Source organism: Cotesia glomerata, linkage group LG6 (genome assembly GCF_020080835.1).
Source record: "Cotesia glomerata isolate CgM1 linkage group LG6, MPM_Cglom_v2.3, whole genome shotgun sequence".
Lineage (NCBI taxonomy): Eukaryota > Metazoa > Arthropoda > Insecta > Hymenoptera > Braconidae > Cotesia > Cotesia glomerata.
The window spans coordinates 12,656,564-12,677,263 of NC_058163.1; the positions used below are offsets into that span (position 1 = coordinate 12,656,564).

Consider the following 20,700-nt stretch of genomic DNA (forward strand, 5'->3'; position numbering starts at 1 on the left):
TGTTAAAATATCAAGGCTGAAACAAAATATGTGGTAGTAATAATTATTTTTATTGTATTAATTGTTACATTAAAATACTTATAGAGAAATATGAGCTCTCATAAAAATCAAATTATAATAATAATAATAATAATAATGATAATAAAACATTCGCATTACATTCATAATTTTGATCACTTAATTGAATGATTCTCGATTAATTATACTACTGGAAAAATATAAGCCCTAAAAACAAAATTATAATAATTAAAAAACATTACATTCATAATTTTAATCACTTAATTAAATAATTCTTTATAAATTATACTACCACAAAATAAATATTAGTTATAAAATTAAGATAAAACTCTGAGTAACAATAATGATTATGTTATTTCAAGCGGAAACACTTATTCATCCATTTTTTCAATAGTTAGCTCTGGAAAATATTTTTGCAGAACATCTCCTGTAAAAATGTAGTCCTCCAGAGTTGGATGTTGATGGTTCCACATTCTAAACCACCAACAAAATTTCTCATTAATAATGTTCAAGATTGTTGGTTGAGTTGCAATAGTAAAAATTCCTTCTTCTATTTCATCTTCACTGTCTAAAATTACAGCTAATCGTTGATCTACAGCCGCAATAATTTCAGTTAACGATAATTGTTGTAACCATACTTTTGGAAAGATGGCTTGATACTGCAGTTGTTGTTCTGAACTTGATAGATTTTCCAATCTATTTTCATCAAAAAACCCCTCATCTCCATTATTGAGATTAAAATTTGTTAAATTAAAACTAAGAATTTGAAGACATCTCCGCTGTTGATTTACTGTATATAAACTTTTTGATGCTGGGCACTTTTCAGTTATTAAATTTCCGCTAAAAAAATAGTCTGTAGCATTCAAACTCTCGTCACCTTCCCTAACGAAACACCAGCACCTTTCAATATCGAGTATTTCCAATCTTGTTTGAGTTCCCCCGATTTTTAGTTTCATTTCACTAAATTCAATCTTGCCTTGTTGTAACTTAACGATTTCTCTCTTAATTTCCTTAAATATTTGATGTTTGGAAAAATTTAGATACCACTCTTCAGGTATCACTATTTCGTAGCTTAAAGCACTACCCATCTATATAATTAAAAAAAAAATAAATAAATAAATAAATAAATATATGAATTAAAATATTTATATGTATTAAAATTTAAAATATTTATGATAAAAAATTCATTACCTTGCTGATTTAATTCCACTTTGCTATTGTTATTGATTTTTGGTTATTTAATACCGCTTCGCTATTGATGATGGCTTTGATTTTAACTCTGCAAATGATACTGATTTTGTTGTTGTTGTTGAATAATTATCTATTTTTTGGTAAATGTAACACATTCAATATAATTGTAAAAATCAGTATAATTTATTCATAAATTAGTATAATTTATTCATAAAATTATATTTATTCACGTTGTTACTATTGTACTGTTTCACTAAGTATACTCACCCCCACAGAACCCTATCTTCCTAGAAAGTTCTTTCTTCCTATAGAACTAGAGGGCCCTACAATCCTCCAATAGTAGCTATCAGACCGAAAACGCATAGTGCTGATTGGTTCTTCTATTGGACACACACTATACACAGCTGATAAGTTGGTATTTTTGATGATAACATAAAACGTTTATAAACATCGTTATGTAAAAATTATTGGATAAATATAATAATCATTTTTCATTATTCCTGAATCCGAAATTCCATCAAAATTCATTAATTTCTTCGATTAAAATTTAATCACTGAAAATTCTACATTAAGGGCTCATTTGGCGCGTGAAAGTAGTCAGTTCAAAATATTAAAAAATTTTTTTTCCGGTTATATATCTAAAATAATTAGATCTTCATTATAAAATTAATCAAAGATTAATAATAATTATTATTTATCTTTATTTCAAAATTATTCTTATTATTTAATAAACTAATATAAGACAGATGTGCCATCTATAGTCAAATCCAAAAATCTTCTATCGATATATTTTAAAAATCGATACTCACTTTTTATTTTCAAATGACTTATAAAATAATATACAACTTTTAACTTAAACAAAATTAATAATAATAAATAAAATATTAATAACAAAATATTAGAAAATAATTATTATTTATTTCAAAAATATAATTCAATAAACTAATATAAGACAGATGTGTCATCTATAGTCACATCCAAAAAATTTTCTATCTATATATTTTTAAAAAATCAATGTTCACTCTTTATTTTCAAATGACTTATAAAATACAACTTTTAACTTAAACATAATTAATAAATTAAAATAATGAATATAAAAATAAAAATAAAAACTGATTATTGATTTTCATAATTAAAAATCAAAAACATTTACACCATCTACAGATGTTTATAGGATATCACAACCAATAACAGTACAGTAAAATTATTTGAATATTCAAAATAAAATACATTTACGCCATCTGTAGATGAGTACTACAACCAACAACAGTGCTGTGAAATTATTTGAATTTAATGACTAACAATAATTAATTCTATTTTAAATTAAATGTAATAGGATATAATAATAACTATAATTCATTTTTTTTAGATTTACTGGGTGCTTACAAACCAATCTTTTAAATTTTTTACATTTTCCAAAGCGCATAAATCAGATAAACAATCAGGATAATTACAAAAATGATTATTACATATTTTCATGCTTTTCAAAGATGGACATTTGAAATTTTCAAGATCGATTACAATTTTATTGGTACAATCAATTAAATTTTGGATCCATAAATTTTTTTCGATACCTTTAACATAATAGTATATTACACACCTAGGGAAGTAAAGTAAGAAATGTCTCAGATCACATGTAATTGTCGGCCGAGGCGAAGCCGAGGTTGACAAACATGTGATCTGAGGCTTTCTTATTTACTTCCCGTGGAGTGTATTCGCTGTGAGTGAAGCCATGGTAGGGGAAATTAAATCGACTGAAGCGTTCGCAGTGGTTACTTTCGGTATTACGGGGGGCTATTATTACTAAAATTGTAAGCAAGTACACGTGAGAGTATTTATTTTGTTTTAATTTAAATCAATTAAAAAAAAATGAGACACCAAAGTTGTTGTGTCGTAAATTGTAAAAATACCAGCAGAAAAAGTGAGTGCAAGTTTTATAAATTTCCGACTGCTCAATGGAAAAAAAATCAACGGAATCAGTGGATAGCTGCAGTTAAAAGGCTGAAGTAAGTACTACCATAACCTTAATTTTATCAATAACAATAATTCGGAAAATTTTTATGAAAATTAAGTTAGCCGACATCCTAAAATTTTTATAATTATTTTTATTGATAAAATTAAAAAAAATTTTTTTTTAGTTCTAATTTTATTAAAAATAAAAAAAAATTAACGCCAGTTAACTTTAGTATTATAGAATTGAAAATTTTTCAAAATTTTTAAGTTTAGTGAAAGTTAATAATGTTGTTATGATTCTGTGATGAAAAATCTAATTTACAATAAATGCTTAAATGTAAATTAACAGAAAAAATTTACATACTATTCTAACATTTTGTAAACACGTGATTTTTTAGCGCTGACGGATCACAGTGGGTTCCCAAGCCATGTGATTGTATTTGTAGTGATCATTTTATTGGAGGTAAGAAATCAGAAGAGGAGCTAAGTCCTAGCTACATTCCAACTATATTTCCTTCAATTTACAAGTGCTCAAAAGTAAATGAATCCTCTGCGTTAAACAGGTAAAAATTATTTGGTAAACTTGATCAATTTGAACGACTTAGCAATGATAATTTTATATTTTCAGATATAAACGCGTAATGAATCGGCGCATGAAAGCACAATTACCTTCAACATCAAATGCTGAGTCCAATGTTATAGAATCGGTAGAAGTGATGACTGAAAATCCTCCAGTAGTGTCTTCAAAAGTAGACCAAGAGTGTCAAATTGATTTTTATTCGAACTCTGATATCAATTCTCAAACATTTACTTGCAATCGTTATGTCAAAGACGATTTATGTCATGCTGAAACTCAGACAGAAATTGTTGAAGATACTAGGGCGATTAAAATTCATATTGGTAATAAAAAATTTGTAGATAAAGAATGTGGTACTCCTAAAAAACCTTTGTTGATAAAGAAAGTCAAGCAAACAGTAAACATTTCAATGGATTCACATCGGTGACAAAGGATCAAGAAATCATTGATCTGGCAGGGGTTTCATTCGAAAATTTTGATTTCTTGTTGACAAGAATGTCTACACGAAAAAAGTACATTGTATCGAAAAAAGATCGACTATTAATTTTTTTAATGAAAATGAAAACTGGATTGACATTTTCAGCACTTGGTGTACTGTTTAGTATTCACAGAACAACAATTTCTACAATTTTTTATGAAACTTTGCAACTACTAGCTAGTGCAACCAGAAATTTAGTATTTTGGCCAGATATTGACGCTGTACAAGAAACTATGCCTGACTGCTTTCTACCTGATTACAGTAACACCAGAGTTATAATTGATTGTACAGAATTTCGAATTGATATCCCTAAAAGTGTCGACAATCGTGTTTTTACATACTCCCAATACAAAAAAAACTTCACGGCTAAAGTTCTTATTGGAATAACTCCTGGAGGTTTTATTTCCTTAAGATCTGACGTAGCCGGAGGACGGAAATCGGATTCTCAACTTACAATAGAGTCTGGGCTGTTAGATCTATTAGAAGATGGTGACATTGTTTTGGCTGACAAAGGTTTTCCAGAAATAAAAACAGTGATTGACGCAAGTGGTAAAAAAGTACAAATGGTTATGCCGCCTTTTCTTGAAAAAAAAAATGAATTTTCAGCCATAGAAACTCAACAAACATACAGTGTAGCAAGAGTTAGGATTCACGTTGAAAGAATCATGCAACGATTACGGACTTATCAAATATTGCATAAAATTCCTCAACACTTGTTTCATTGCATAGACGATATTGTGCACATTTGTTGTGTTTTGGTAAATTTACAGCCTCCAATTATTTCTAATAAAGAAGATGCTGAAAATGAGAGATAAAAAATATCTTATTACTCATAAAAACTGTATTTATTTTATGGATTTTGATGACATACAAAATTAAATTTCCAAGATATTGTAAATAAATTGTAAAATTAATGAATAAATTGTTTAAATTCTTGTAATAAACAATAACATTCTTTACAACTTTTATATTAGTAAGGAATATTAAATTAAAACTCTTTTAAATTGGTATTTTTATAACGAATAACAATACTCTTTACTTAACTTAATAAATATTAAATTTTAAGTAACGAATAATATATCTTTACTTAATTTTCTAATAATTGACTTGTTGGTAACAATGACAATATTCCAATTATTTTTACGCAGTTATGTATTATAAAAAATAAGTTATTATTATTTAAAAATATTCTCAATATCACTTTCAGTAAAGCTTCGTTTCTCCATTGTAATATCATTTTCCTCATTACTATCTAAGTTATCAGTATTATCACAATTGTTATGATTATTTTCTTTATCACTGTCTTCAATAGTTAAGGTCGCGTATAAAGCAGGTAAATAATGTTCAAAATAGAATTTTTCGCTTTTTAAAATCACAGTTTTTAAAAAATCTTCGTCTCTATGAACTCCAATCAAAAAACTGCCATCTTCAACAGGTGAATAGACAAAGAAATCACAAACGCTCATTCCACTGACATACATTTGAACTTGAACTTGTGTATAATAAAGATCAGTCTTCTTCAGTTGTAACTTATTATCAATAAGTTGTAAATACTTAACATTACTTGAGTTATCAATGGTATTAATTATTGGTTTCTTCTCGCAAGAACTTGGACATTTGAATTCTACAATTTTTGAAATAGAGCCATCATCAGTGACAACGCCATCCAGGCTTGCACAAAGCCAAGGCTGAAATTTGCTGACCAATACTCCAACACGTTTAACAATACAATTTGTCAATTCTTGGTATTTAACTTTGGCATGAGTTTCCATTTTTAAACCGTATCTGGTTGAAGCACTGTCAATTTTACTAGGGTTTAACATATCTGAAACTAAAGCTTCAACTGGTTTTCTACTCAATACTTTAATATTATGAACATTAGAACTTGCGGAAATTCTTAACCGTCGAGCTTTAAACCAATTATTACTGGAAGATTGTTTAACTGTTTGACAAGACAAATTGACGATTTCCTGTTCTGATAATTGCACATTTTTTAGGTAAAACTCTCGTATTTTACTATCCATTTCATATTCACTTTTATAAATAAAATATTCCTCTTGGAAAATTAATAAATTTTCAATACACACAGCGCATTCTTCTTTCTCCAAATTTAATTCAACTTGCGCTAATAACGAATTCATAACGTTTCTCACTGTGTGTTTATTGTTTTCTTTCAATTGTGCTTGTATTATTAGTTTTAAGGGTGAATCATTTTTCAATTCAGTGATTGAAACTTTTTGAGGATCATGCAATTGGGTATATTTGTGTGGTACTATATTTTTAAAATACTCTCCTTTGGAATATTTATTTTTCGTGAATTGACGTACACTCGGCTTGCCCCACTGCTGCTCATGACTGGTTTTTGAAGCGCTTTCCTCATTGTTAATAAAATAAATTAACGCCGCGACGTGCTTGCACTTTTTACTCTGATTATATACACAATTACATTGGACATCCGTCACATGGCGTTTAGAATTAATCTAAAAAAAAAATAATAGAAAAAATCTGTTAATTACAATACTCTAATAATTTTTACCACGACGAAATAAATGATCAAATTTCAAATTACGTTCAATGAAGTGATGTAAGGTGTACTGTGGACCGAGGCTTGTCGAATAATTCGAGATTTTATTAAATAGCTATCATTATTCCGTCTGTGTTCTTCGACATCTCTTACATGTTCTGCAAGAGCAAGATTTTTGCCCTTATTCACTGTTGCTGGCTGAAATTCAATTTGATGAGTGACACACTGAAATCCGGTCTTTATAATAATATTCATGGCTTTTTTGTTACTAAAAAATAAAAATTACATTAATTAAATAAATATTAATATATTCCATTGATATAACTATTTAATTATTTTTTTTTTCATTTTAATTTTTTATAAGTTTCATTTTTTGACTTTGATATAAATATCAAATAACTTAACCTAAATGTTTACTGCATTCTTTATTATTTTTTATCATTATACTTACTTGTTGTTAATTCATTTTATTAAAAAACAAAACTGCAATCATTACAAAAGTCTCACATATTTTTTATAACTTTTTCTTTTTACTATTATTTATAATATTTATTTATTTTTATTTTTCTTGCTATTGCCATACGTATAAAAAAATTTTATGACAGCCCCCTGTAGTTCATATTTTGTCTGGCGCTGCAGTCGCACTCATAGCGAATACTATTTTTTTGCTCGACGAAGGCGGAAAGCGGCAACTTTGTTTAGCGCAGCGGGACGAAAGTTGCCACTTTCCGCACGGAGGGCAAAAAATAATTTTTTTATTGTTAGTTAAATAATTAAGAACTTCTTTGAGCTTGTAATATGAAGTTGTTCCGGCATTCCAACCGATGCCATGATAATTTCGGATCAGCCAGGTATTCAGACGTTGATAGTTGGCTGGTAACACCTTCCAGTGATATGGTGGTTGGAATAGTGTGTATGATAATTCTTCAAGATGATCAATATCATGTTGAGTTGTTATCGAGGCCAATTCTTTGACAATGAAGCGATTATCAGGCCCTCTGAATCCTTGAACGTCCAGAATGATCTCCATTATTACTGCTCTCGACAACGAGAAGTGACTGAATGATGATTCTCAAAGTCAACTCAACCTTTTATAATCCGATCTCAGGATTTTACCCCCACCACTCGATAATCTCATTGGTTAATTATTTTTTCTTGTTTAATTAATAATTTGATTGGTTTTTCAAACTACGCGGTAGATTTTTGAACTTTGTAGTAGATTGCGTCATCCAACAGATCCGAGTCTCTTTCTACTACGTTGCTGATGACGTCATCACAATTTTTATAGGTTATAATTTCCCCACTATTTAACTTATGATTTTTAGGTTATATTCATCCTTTCCCGCCATTTAACTTATGATTTTTAGGTTATGTATATGGTTTCCCGCCATTTAACTTATGAGTTTTAGGTTATGTTTATGCTTTCCCACCATTTATCTTATGATTGATAGGTTATATTCAATAACTACGCAGTTTCTATTTTTAGATTATGACTCATACTATTCTAGAATTTTCTAACTGCGCAATAGATGACGTCATTGTCTGGCTATAAAAGCAGCGCGCCGCGGGCATACTTCAATACAGTGAAGTACGAGTTTACAGTGAAGTACCATAGTGATTCTGCTACTGAAATCTGGTGTTGAAATCTGCTACCTGGAATCTGCTGCTGTTAAACATCATCTCATTTGATTAATGAATCCCTGTGATGATGTCTTACCGTAAACATCCTATTGCTGATACCATGTATGAAGTTATTAGATCAACAACCTTTAAACGTGTTAATGTTGGAGATAAAACTCCTAGTCTATTGATGTTCGAGAGGATGTGTGAACTTGAGGTTGGAAAAATATACCAGCTAACAGGTATCAGAGTGGTGATGACAGATCATGGACTTAATGTAGAGATAGATTTAGAAAACAATTTTTCAACATTTTTACCATCTTTCGCTAATCAGAAGTATCTCAGAAGCCCTCACATGATCATGAAGATGAAAAAATTGATCGATGCCAAGAATCTACATCTCCGCTATATAGGAACCATGTATAATAAATTTACTTTTTTAAATTATCAAAAATCTCAAGTTGATATTTTAAGAGAGATATGTTTTAATATGAATCTTGATTAATATGTAATCAACTTATTATACTTAATCATTTTTATTTTTGTACTTATTATAGTAAGGTTTATAATTAAAAAACACAAAATTATAAAAAAGTTTTTCTTTATTTACTATTTTTAATTACATTAAGTTTATTAATTAGTACAGGTTCAATAATTTTATTTAATTCTTGTATTCGTCGGCTAAATCATTCTCCATCTCTTGCTGCTTGTTCCCATGGACCTTTCCTCGCTTGTCTGGATGCAAAGTCCCACACATACATGTAATGTATGGTGGGTTTGGGGTCAAACTGCACCATTAAGTAAGTTTTCTTACAGTGCTGCTGATTGGATTGTATTCCACTATTCGGTCATGAATTATTAAACAGTAAGCAGTAGTTTGATTTGAAAACTGTGCTGATGATTCAAATTCCAGACGTATATCTACAGGTCCAGACTTGATTGACTCGTTCTGCTTGGAACAGTCAATTATATACAGAGGTGCTTTATTCAGAAAATCTTTCTTAGCCAATAGTGGTTCAGCTTCTTTTCCATAGTAAGCACCATGAAAATTTGTGTACATGTCATACATCAAGGCGTACTGATTATTCGTTGATGTTGAGGTTCAAATTTCCATATGGATAACTCTGAGAGTTCAAGATGAGCTTAATATCTCTTATGTTACAGTGGTCAAATTCGCTTGCATTTTGATTCGATTGATTTTTTCTTGCTGTTTGAAATCCAATGATGACAAAACGAGGTTTCTCGAGTTGATTTGTTGTTTTGATTGCCCAAATGTGATTGGTTGTAGCTGGTAACAGTGGATACTCATACAATTCTCAAGTCCGAAAACTGATTGGGATAGCTGGATCAGAGGTTATGTAATTCAACACATCGATTTTTTGCTTGTCAGACATTGTTATATATGGTACAATCCACTCAATTTTTTGAATCGTAATTGAAACATTTTCATCCTCAACGGTAACAACATAAGCATTTTGATCAGTATTTGATCTGATCAGTATCAATTCATGCTTAGCATTCACGATAACTCGTTGATAATCTTCAGCAAATCCTAGGATAAAACTCAGCGATACTGAGACATCAAAGTAGCCATTAGCATTGGTCAACTTGTTATTATCTTCATTAACAATCCAACCAGTATTTTCTAGAATATTTTGCTGTCCCGGACTCAGAGAAGCGTATCCTTTCATAACACTGGTAATGCCAACATTCTTACATCTGTCAATTTCTACACCATTCAACTCATAACGTATCTCTTCAAACATATGACAGACAGCCATGTTGATCATCTTTATAGTAGCACTTACAGCATTACCATCAGCTTTCCTCATTCTTCCATAAAAATGTAATGTGCTCTTGCTTGAGAGCAAGCACAGATCTTGATGCTGAACAGCAATCCTGATTTCATCACTGTTGTTGAACGTTGATGATGCGTATGGTAAGTGTGAATGAGCTTCACAGTGTGCAATAGACTCATCAAAAATAATCGATTTTTTTATATCTAAGATTTCCGCCATGGTATTACGCAAGCTAGACAACAAAAACTTATTTTTATCTTATGAATTTTCCACGTAATTTTAGTCCTAGACTTTTTAGGAAGTCTGCGTTCTGACCTGTTGACACTTTCAGAGCTTGATGATGACTGATGATCTTTGGGCATGCTACAATCCTTTTATACCCATTACCAGTCTTTGTCTCATATACGATACCCATTACAGACTCTTTATATGCAGTCTTATCGTTATAGTCTCACCACGGAAATTTGCTATTCTCCCGTCCTGATCAACAATGCGGAGCCTCAAGTTGTGTATTGCTCGTACGGCGACTGGTAGGTAAATGATGTTTGTTGGCACTTCCACTATTTTATATCCTGCTGGAACCCTCGGGAAAAATTCATGGATTGTATGATTCTTCTCACCATTGATGTATGATCCAGTAGTTATATTGCACTCGACTCTCAGAGAGTTGATTTTTAATATTTTGACTGGTAAATCAGATTTATGAGTTGTGTTAGGTTCAAGAACACGTTTGGTAAATCCAAGTAATGGTCCAATGGAATCTTCAGGTTCAAAATTTATATGCTGATCACATTTTATTTCACTCTTCAACTCATTGTTGTTTGCTTTTAAAGTGAAACTCAATTCAGGCTATGTCTTGTTTATATAAGTTTCAATATCTTTAATTTCATAACTCCCTGTCGGTATAGTTATATCTTGAAATCTCTTGATTGTACTTCTCTTGGATCTTTTTGATGACACATAAAATTTATTAGCATCAACATCGATATTTGGTATTGAATTGAATGTCAGGAGCTTAACAAGTCCAAGTACATAATTTTTTGTTGGTGATAGCTCAATCGGCGGAAAATAATTTGCCTCTAGTATGGAGGAGTTTCCGGATAGTGTCAAGGTGAATGACTCTGCCATGACTGACGCTTATAGTCCCGAGTCACTTCAATTTATAGTTGTCCAACCAGGAATTTTAAGCACAAATGTCCACATATGATTGTATCAAAGTCTTGATATCTTTTATGATTGTACTTTACGCTACCAACATCGAGATATTTCATCAAGTCTTGTGGGGGTTGTAGATTACCAAAACTGTCAAAGTAAATTACTTGATTATGATTCTTCTTGTATGCAACCCAGTGAGTTCCAGGTCCAAGTTTATCATCTAAATTTATTATTGCAGATTCGTTTATCTTCGGTCCAGATTTTGGTAAATCATTTCTCATGAAAACTCCACGAAAATTTGGAATTTTAAGTAGCTTGGCATACTTTAATAAATCGATGTTAGTCAGTGCTCGATGTGGTAGCTCTACTGGTTTTTTGACTTCTTACAACCAGCTCCCTCTGGGTATGGTTTCAGATAAAGCCCTATACCACTTTGGTAAGGTTTGAGGTATAATCCTCTACATACAGTTATTTCCTCCATCTTCAAATTGTGACGTTTTTTTTCTACAAGTTGATTTTTAGCTGCGCTAGCATCATTCACAACTTTTGCAACACCTGCAGCTCCACCTGTCAGAGCACCAACAGCTGATAACCCTGCGAACAGGGGAATCAAGAATGGAAGTACTCCTCCAATCTTTGACGGAACTGGTAGAATACGAGGCAATCGAACATTTTTCTTCCCACCAGCTTTCTTGACAGCCTTGCGGGCACCTTCAAGGGCTGTTTTAACTGGATCTCCACCAGGTTGCATAGACTTTTTAGCTCCATCAACAATCTGTCTTAGAGCAACATCTTTCTTCTTGGAAGTCTTGCGCTTGGCTGTCTTTCTTTTGGTCACCTTACGTTTGGTTATCTTACGCTTTATTGTTTTTCGCTTGGTTGTCTTTCTTTTCACAACTGTCTTACGCTTGATTGTTTTTCTTTTAATTGTCTTACGATTAGTAATAGGTTTTTCTTTTTTAAGACCCATACCGAAACGTCTCTTTAACTTCATGATTTTATTTACACTCCAAGCAGCAGCTTTTTCACCAATAGCAGCGTCTCTCGCTTGAAATCTTTGCCACGCTTTCTCAGCAAGAATTTTATCAGCCTCGTGACGGGCTTCCAAATTTTCACGATTTTTTGAGTAAGCTATATCGTGTTCCTTACAAGCAGCATCCAAAGGATTTATACCTGAATCACCTCGAGCTAACCTCTTGGCTAACTTTGTACCCGGACCACAGTACTGATAACCTGGTATGTGAAGTTCAAGTGGGAGCTTGTTGATTATATTGTTGAACAAACCTTTACCAAGTCTGCTCTCAGACATGTCACATCAAAGACTGACTTGCTAATCTATATAAGCTGGTATATATACCCCTTAAGTTCAGAATCTAATCAGTAGTCATGGATAACAAACCAAGAGCTCAGTTGCCAGTTATCAATTTTGATCAAATTGTTCAAGGAACCGGTGTGAAAAAAGTCAAACAACACGATGCTTTACTTCCAAACAGTATTCGTGCAGTATTTTGCGGACCATCAAACTGTGGAAAGACGAATGCTCTGCTGTCTCTTATTGTACATCCAAACGGTTTGAGGTTTGAGAATATATATCTTTACTCAAAGTCTCTTAACCAACCAAAGTATCAGTTTCTGGAGACACTGCTTAAATAGATTGATGGTATTGGATTCTTCACATTCAGTGAACATGAAGCTGTGATCAAGCCTAAAGATGCTAAGCCTAACTCCCTGATGATATTTGACGATGTTGCTCGTGAAAAACAGGATCACATCAAGGCTTTTTTCTGTATGGGTCGGCACAAGGATGTTGATAGCTTCTATCTCTGTCAAACTTATACACGAATACCTAAGCATCTGATTAGAGATAATGCAAACTTTCTCGTGCTGTTCCGTCAAGATGAAATGAATCTGAAGCATATTTATGATGATCATGTCAATACAGACATGCCATACAACTCATTCAGAGATTTATGCTCGGCATGTTGGAATAAATATGGGTTTGTGGTAATAGATAAAGACAGTGAATTGAACAGCGGCAGGTATCGAAAAGGATTCGACTGCTTCATTAGTATAAATTGAGGTACTTTAGAGTGTGATAGTCATGCATGCTGTAGACTTTAACCTGTCAACATGAAGCCTGAAGAAATTTCAAAGCAGAAGGATATTCTGCATCAGATATCTCAAGCCAGCGATGCCATCCGACGAAAGCACAGGATGTTGAAGTTGGGTAAAGATACAGCTGAAAAAGCCATGGAGGAAATGTTTAAGCCTATTGTAACACCACTCCAGAGTATAGTTGAAAGTTCAAAGCTGAAAGAAGGAAATATTAAAAAAGAAGAGGTTGAAAACCAGCACGTTGAAAAATCTTTATATGTTGATCCAGACGACTACAACAGTTTAATATCAGATGATGAAAGTTCATTTGACAATACAGTACATGCTATCACTCAGCTACCGCCATCAACAAGTACTCCAACTCGTAAAAATTCTCTTCTCACTAATTATTTACAACGTTTAAGTAAAAAACACAAAAATATTGATATGAGATATGGTGTACGCAGAAAGCATGGTGAAATGTATATGTGTGATTCACCTATTTCATTTGCAAATGATACAATAAGTGTCAAAGAAAGAAATTATCCAATAACTCCTGGGTTGCTGGAATTATTATTTAGAAAATCATCAGATGATGCACTCATCACCCCAGATGATGAGAAAAAGTACTTTGTTAGATTTAAAACAATCTACTCGGTGCTCTAAATAACATTTTTGAAGTTTAAAATGATACAAAGAACGATCACAAAAGTACAATTTATGTTTACCTAGAGATATTTGACTTCTAATTAATGCAGAAAGATTATGTATCCATGCAAAGTGATAGATTGACTCAATATTATCTAAATTATCGGTATAATTTACACTTTTTTTAATCATCAATAAATGAATCGTCGGTATTTCTGACTCGCAGTTACTTAAATATAATGGGATAATAGTACTTTTTTCAGACTTTTTACCCGTGAATTCAGAATCTATGCCATATACATTAATGCTAAGATCATTCATTTTTTCGAATTTTGGTACATCATTAAGTTTAATTGGAAATTGAATACCTTCATAGTTCAATCTGACGCTGAAGTGTCGATATCTTGTAGGGCTTTCCGGAACTAATACTGGTGGATGCAAGGCAGCGTTGACGCACCACAGGAAGCAGAACTCGTCATTGTTTTGGATATTCGTAACCGCATTCTTTCTGATAATATCCCTCGGTAATCTGACGAAGGTGGAGTTTCCAACTTGAGTTGGTGCGAATCTTGACATGGTCATCATCAAGCTGTTCGGTCCAAGTAGACTCCATCCGGAACCCTCATGTTCAAAATCTTCAATTCTTTGAAGTAATTTGTCGTAAACATGTTCACTGTACCAATCCTGAAGAGATGTGGCAGGGAGAATCTCACGGCTTTTGGTAACAAAAGACTTTCGCTCTTTTACATCTTCTTGTGGTTTCCGGAATGAGCAGAAGAATTTCACATTTACTTTCAGCCCTGCCAGATCTCTCAAGACACTCTGCACCTTGTTGATGATGATATCCCGTGAGGCCTGAAGAAATGATGCTGGATCTTTGTGACGTTGGTTGATGACACACCCAGTCTGGATATTACCAGTAAAAGCATTCTCCAAGTCATGTCATTTGACTCCTTGGTTGAGATCTCCACCAACTACTTGGTTACCGAGTCTGGAAAACTGATCGGCTAACCAGTTGAGTTGGTTGATGTGTGCTTGAACACTTCGTCTCACTTGAATTGTTGTCTCAGGACCCAGTAATATTGTGTTGAAGTACTCAATGGTATCGTTGCACACTCGTGAACACCTTTGACGATGTTCATCAGTAAGCTGCTCTCCCAACAGATCAGCATATGAGGTAGCAATAGTATCTACCAAGTCTTTTAGAGCCTCTATGAGGTTATGTTGAGCCATTTTGGAAAGATACGCACTTCACTACTGTCTATTTACACAATATTGTAGGTTATGTACACTGTTTATAGGTTATGTACACTGCTTATAGGTTATATACACTGTTTATAGGTTATGTAGACTGTTTATAGGTTATATACACACTGAATTTACACGAGACTATATACGAACGAAAGTTTTTAGCAAACTGGACTACAGTTTATGCACACAATAGTTTTTGCATACTGGACTATACTCGCGCACTTCACAACACTGAACTTTACTATATTTTATATAACACTGAATACTCTTTAATCACGAGAAATGTTTCACTGGAGACGTGTACTTCATTTTGTGAAGTACGCTCTCGGCGAGCTGCTTATATAGGCAGAAAATACTGCGCAGTTACCCCCACTCCTCTACCTCAAAACCGGTTTGATGACGTCATCTACTGCGCAGTAAGAAAATTCTAGAACAGAATGAGTCATCTACTGCACAGTTAGGAATAGAACAAAGAAAACTGCGCAGTTACACGACCTTGAACAGGTTCAAACCTGTCTGATGACCTCATCTACTACGCAGTTAGAAGATTCTAGAATGGTATGAGTCATCTGATTCGTGGAAATTTCCCCCACCCTTTTCACAAAACAGGTCTAAACCTGTTTGATGACGTCATCTACTACGCAGTTAGAAGATTCTAGAATGGTATGAGTCATCTGATTCGTGGGAATTTCCCCCAGCCTTTTCACAAAACAGGTCTAAACCTGTTTGATGACGTCATCTACTACGCAGTTAGAAATAGAACAAAGAAAACTGCGCAGTTACGTGACCTTGAACAGGCTCAGACCTGTCTGATGATGTCATCTACTACGCAGCTAGAAGTAATACAAACTACCACCAGATGGTGTGCGTAAAATCCTTCTCACAGGTAGCTGTCATAACTTCATTTTGAATATATAAAACATGTTAAACGGGTTAATAGTTGAGGATGCTTTTTTCTAACCTCAAAATGGCAGATTCAAATTCAAAATGGCGGGAAAATGGTGGATAGTAAGATATAAAAAATGGCAGGAAAATGGCGGATAGTAAGATTCAAAATGGCGGATTCAAATTCAAAATATCGGCTACCAGATGGCGAATAGCAGCCACCAGATGGCGGATAGCAGCCACCAGATGGCCAATTTCAGATAGCAAATTCACAATTCAAAATGGTGGATAGCAGCCACCAGATAGCGAATTCAAAATGGCGGATAGCAGCCACCAGATGACGGATTTAAAATGGTGGATAGCAGCCACCAGATGGCAGATTCAAAATGGCGGATAGTAAGATTAAAAATGGCGAGAAAATGGCGGATAGATTTAAAAATGGTGGCAGAACTCGCCACCAGCGCCACCTACAACCTCCACCATATCCATGTCGGTAAAACAGGTCGGTAAAACAGGGCTCACATATCTACGAATGGTAACTTAGCATGGACACGAACCCACAAATCTGTTTTACCGACTGAGCTTGCATCCCCCTTGACACACTAATGTTGCAGCTTTTCTCGGAGGTATTTTTGGTCCTTCTTCTGTTATTATATTATTTTCTGTAAAAAAATATAATTTTAAAGATCAACCGAGGTGAAAAAAATTATATATAATTACATATAAATATACATAATTTTATTGTAAAATGCCTAATTCTATTACAGCTCACAATTTTATATATTTTTAAATATTAAAAACGTTAATTCATTTAGTGAATTGAATTATTATCATGTATTTCTGCTATAGAGTTATATATAAAAAGTGCCAAAAGAAAATTTCTATTTTTTCTTTTTATTTAAATAAATATTTGTTAATACTTAACAAATATTTATCAACCAATAATAAATATTTATTAAATCCTATGATATTGAAAAATCGTTTATTAACAGTTAATAAAGCTTATTAAAAATAAATAAATCCTTCTATCAGTATTTATAATAATGATATCTATATGTAGATTTATGAAGAGCCAGGGTAACAATTATTAAACTTGACAAAACTAATTTTGGTGAACTTTTATCTATAAACTAATACAGTGTTTATGATTTTATTCGCAAAATACTACAGATGAAAATTATTTACAATTATAAGTGATTCATATATAATTATTATATATAATCATATATAAATAATGTATAATTATACATTATATATAAATAATTTATAATTATGTATAAATATATCCAATTATATACACATTTTTTTACCCGGGAAAAAAATAAAATTATAAACTTTTAGCTATAATAAATTATCCTCATCAAATTTATAAGTTTTGAAGCTTGGCAAAAAAAATTTATAAAAAGCTTCCATTAATCGTATACGTTAGAATAACACAGTTGTGGTTTAAAGAAGCTTAGAATGATCTGTCGGATAGATTCGCCAAAAAAGTTCAGATGCTCCAAAAATTCGTTTAAGTTAAACTTTGACCTAAATTACTGTTAAAGAATACCTAGACGAAATTTATGATCGCGGTTCCGACAAAAATAAAAAATTATTATTATTTTGAATCACCCTTAATATATTCGATTATTAACTTTTTAAGAAATTAGTAAATAAAATTGTTCAAGAAATTGATTACAAAATATGTAAAATTGATTCTTTACAATTTTGAAATATAATAATAAATTATTTTTTATGTAAATCCTGATTAGAAAAAAAATTTTTCAATGATCAAATATGGTTTGAAAATATTAAAAGACATTTGATTCAATTACACTTCTTGCAAAAATTAAGAGAGCAGAAAAAAATTCAAAAGTTTTCGATGATTTTTGACAAGCTGTATCTCAGTGAAAAATAGTCGTTGAAACTTTTTAACAAATGCATTTTGTAGCTCTAAAATTATAGTTTTCCAATTTTTTGTCAAAAAAATTGTTGGAGCGATTGCTTCAACATAATGCAATAAGATAGCACGAAAAAAATTTCAAAATTTTTACTTATTTTTTTTCTTCACGGGCTCAGAATAGTTATTTTTTATACATATGCGCAAAGGTAGGGATTTTGACGGCTTGAAGTGATGTCACAAGTTTGAGGCTATGGGCGCATTATCATCAAAACCGAGTTATTTATCCGGACGAGCGTAGCGAGTCCGGATATAGTACAAGGTCTTGATGAGAATGTATCCATAGCTTCAAACGTGTGCCTTCACTTCAAGTTCGTCAGGGCCCCTACCTTTCAGCATAAAGTATCGAACGTAATTTTTTGTCATATCAATTGTGGAAGTTGGATTTGAGAGAACAGTCAAAAATGTTCAATTACTGTTTATTTTATTGAAAGGCACAAGAATTATGTCACACGATATTAAATAACGATGGATTAAACACACGTATATGTTGAAGTTGTTTACAAGATTAAACCGTCGCTCAAATTCTTTTTGCGATTTTTACTCCTCCCAGTGGACGTTTGTCAAATTAAAAGATAATTCGACTCATTTATAGCGTATTTTAACGTAGTCGTGCAGAAATGTAGAGACACATAGAGAGAAAGAAGTTACTTTTCGATACTAGTGCGAAGTAAATTAACTAAACTATAGATTGCCAGAAATATTATTCTTTGCACCCTCTGTGTGTTGCGAGGAAATCCAACTTTCGCGGTTGATCGGTCGAAAAAATATTTTTTGCTTTAATGATCATGTGGACTAGATAGTCGAGTCTGTTTATTCAGCTTTAATTTCATTTTTTTTATTTTTTGCTCTGTTCATTTGTGGCAGAGATATCCAAAACTGACCTAAGAAGAACCCATTTGTCTTCAATCGTTGATATCTCGACAACCTATGATCGTACTGGAAATTAAGAGGCAGTTTCGGAAACTGAAATAAATTTCTTAAAAAAATCTGTAAAGAGATTTGAAGAAAAAAATTTAGGTTAATATGGTCGAATAAAAATTAAAAGAAATTCATTTCACGCTATTTTTTTAGATTCCGTTGAAATTGAGGTTTGAAAAATTTTTTGGCCGAAAAATAAAAAAAGGTAGAATCTTAGAGGTACAAAGTGTTCATTTTCTTAATTTTATACGACTATTTTTCACTGAGATACAGCTCTTCAAAAATCACCAAAATATTTAGAAATTTTTTTTGTTCCCTTGATTTTTGAAAGAAGTTTACTGTATAACTATATCGCGTTACTCATACCAAAAAAGCCCATCTCAACATTTACGCCTTTTTGATTCTGCAAAGCCAAAAGGGTGTATAAAAAAAATTTTTTTTTCACTCCAACTAACCTAAAAATTTTTATAATATTTAGATCTGTAAGAAAAGTGAATAAAAAATTTTTTTTTTGTGTATGCCTTTTTGGCTCTAAGACAATAAAATTCTAAACCCATAAGGGCGTATCATTTTTTTTAATCATAATTAATTATTAGCCTTAAAAAAATACAAGTTATAACACTGGTAAAAATAATGACTTCTACTCATTTTATTTGAAGATAACAAGTATTTGATTAACGAAGAAACTAAAATATCAATTAAGCTAGGCATTACTCCGATGCCGTCTCCATTATCGTTATCTTTTGCTTCTGAAAGTAAAAAAAAATAGAGGAGTTGAGTTTCAAAGGGGTACCTTTTCATTTTTGATTAATCGAGACAAAAAACTGATTATCTTCAATTATAAATAATTTTATTGATCTTTTTCAATTTAGCTGTAAAGTGCTATCGGTTATGAAGCTACAGTTCGATTTTCATTAACAAATATTTATAATTCTCGAAATAATTGATATTTAAAAGTTGAAAAAAGTGCTTTTTCAAAATATGAAGAGATACCCTTTTGAAAATCAGCTCTTCAATAAATATATATTGCTTGTTAATCTAAACTTTGAAAAATAGTTTAATCTTAAAACAAATTCATCAGTTGTTACCATCATCAAAGAACAGATTTCTGTAATATCGATGGTATTTTTTTGGGTCTGTGCCTGACGTACAAAAATGAATAGAAATTAAAATTTTGCAATTGAGTCAAACATATTTTTCTTTAAATAGAATGTTTCCATTATTTTTTTTTTTAAATTCAAATCCATATTGTTTTTAAATGAAATGAGTTGAAAAGTCATTATTTTTACTGGTGTTATAACTGTTTTTTTAAGGCTAATTATTAATTGTGATTAAAAAAAAAATTTTTTGTCTAAGAGCCAAAAGGAGGCATACAAAAAAAACTTTTTCATTCACATTTTTTTATTCTTTTTTTGTTTAACTGAGGCCCTTTTTTTTGCTCCATTATCTTTTTTTTTCTTTGAGTTCTTGGTGATACTTGACTTGTAAGAATCGTGGTTTTCCCTCGACAACTTTTCTTGGGAGGAAAATCTCCAAATTGTGATAATAAGGACATTAGTAAAAAAAAAAATTTTTATAAGTTATTTTTTGGGGAATGGGCATTCACGCCCCAGAAAAAAATTTTTTTTTTCGATTTTCTGCAAA

General features: G+C 31.8%; 3 protein-coding genes across 3 annotated transcripts; 2 read left to right on the forward strand and 1 right to left on the reverse strand.

Moving 5' to 3' along the window:
• Nucleotides 1–2,925: 2,925 nt before the first annotated feature.
• LOC123267930 (THAP domain-containing protein 5-like) lies at nt 2,926–4,166 on the forward strand. The gene is made up of 3 exons (XM_044732817.1): nt 2,926–3,215; nt 3,561–3,725; nt 3,791–4,166. Exons 1-3 carry the CDS (start codon nt 3,079–3,081, stop codon nt 4,164–4,166), a joined length of 678 nt encoding a protein of 225 aa, XP_044588752.1. The 5' UTR covers nt 2,926–3,078.
• A 131-nt stretch (nt 4,167–4,297) lies between these two features.
• LOC123267931 lies at nt 4,298–5,032 on the forward strand. The gene has a single exon (XM_044732818.1). The coding sequence runs from the start codon at nt 4,298–4,300 to the stop codon at nt 5,030–5,032; it is 735 nt and encodes a 244-aa protein (XP_044588753.1).
• Nucleotides 5,033–5,392: 360 nt separating this feature from the next.
• Nucleotides 5,393–7,230, reverse strand: LOC123267932. The gene is made up of 3 exons (XM_044732819.1): nt 7,193–7,230; nt 6,787–7,009; nt 5,393–6,697 (listed from the first exon to the last, which is right to left on the reverse strand). The coding sequence occupies exons 2-3, from the start codon at nt 6,994–6,996 to the stop codon at nt 5,393–5,395; spliced, it is 1,515 nt and encodes a 504-aa protein (XP_044588754.1). The 5' UTR covers nt 6,997–7,009; nt 7,193–7,230.
• Between the last annotated feature and the right edge of the window lie 13,470 nt (nt 7,231–20,700).

Excerpts from the sequence above, each read along its gene's own strand:
- LOC123267932 (XM_044732819.1), bottom strand. The coding sequence starts at position 6,996 with ATGAATATTATTATAAAGACCGGATTTCAGTGTGTCACTCATCAAATT. Across the intron at positions 6,698-6,786 it reads CTTACATCACTTCATTGAAC|ATTAATTCTAAACGCCATGT; the intron begins GTAATTTGAAAT and ends TTTTTTTTTTAG.
- LOC123267930 (XM_044732817.1), top strand. The coding sequence starts at position 3,079 with ATGAGACACCAAAGTTGTTGTGTCGTAAATTGTAAAAATACCAGCAGA. Across the intron at positions 3,216-3,560 it reads GCTGCAGTTAAAAGGCTGAA|CGCTGACGGATCACAGTGGG; the intron begins GTAAGTACTACC and ends GTGATTTTTTAG. Across the intron at positions 3,726-3,790 it reads GAATCCTCTGCGTTAAACAG|ATATAAACGCGTAATGAATC; the intron begins GTAAAAATTATT and ends TTATATTTTCAG.
- LOC123267931 (XM_044732818.1), top strand. The coding sequence starts at position 4,298 with ATGAAAACTGGATTGACATTTTCAGCACTTGGTGTACTGTTTAGTATT.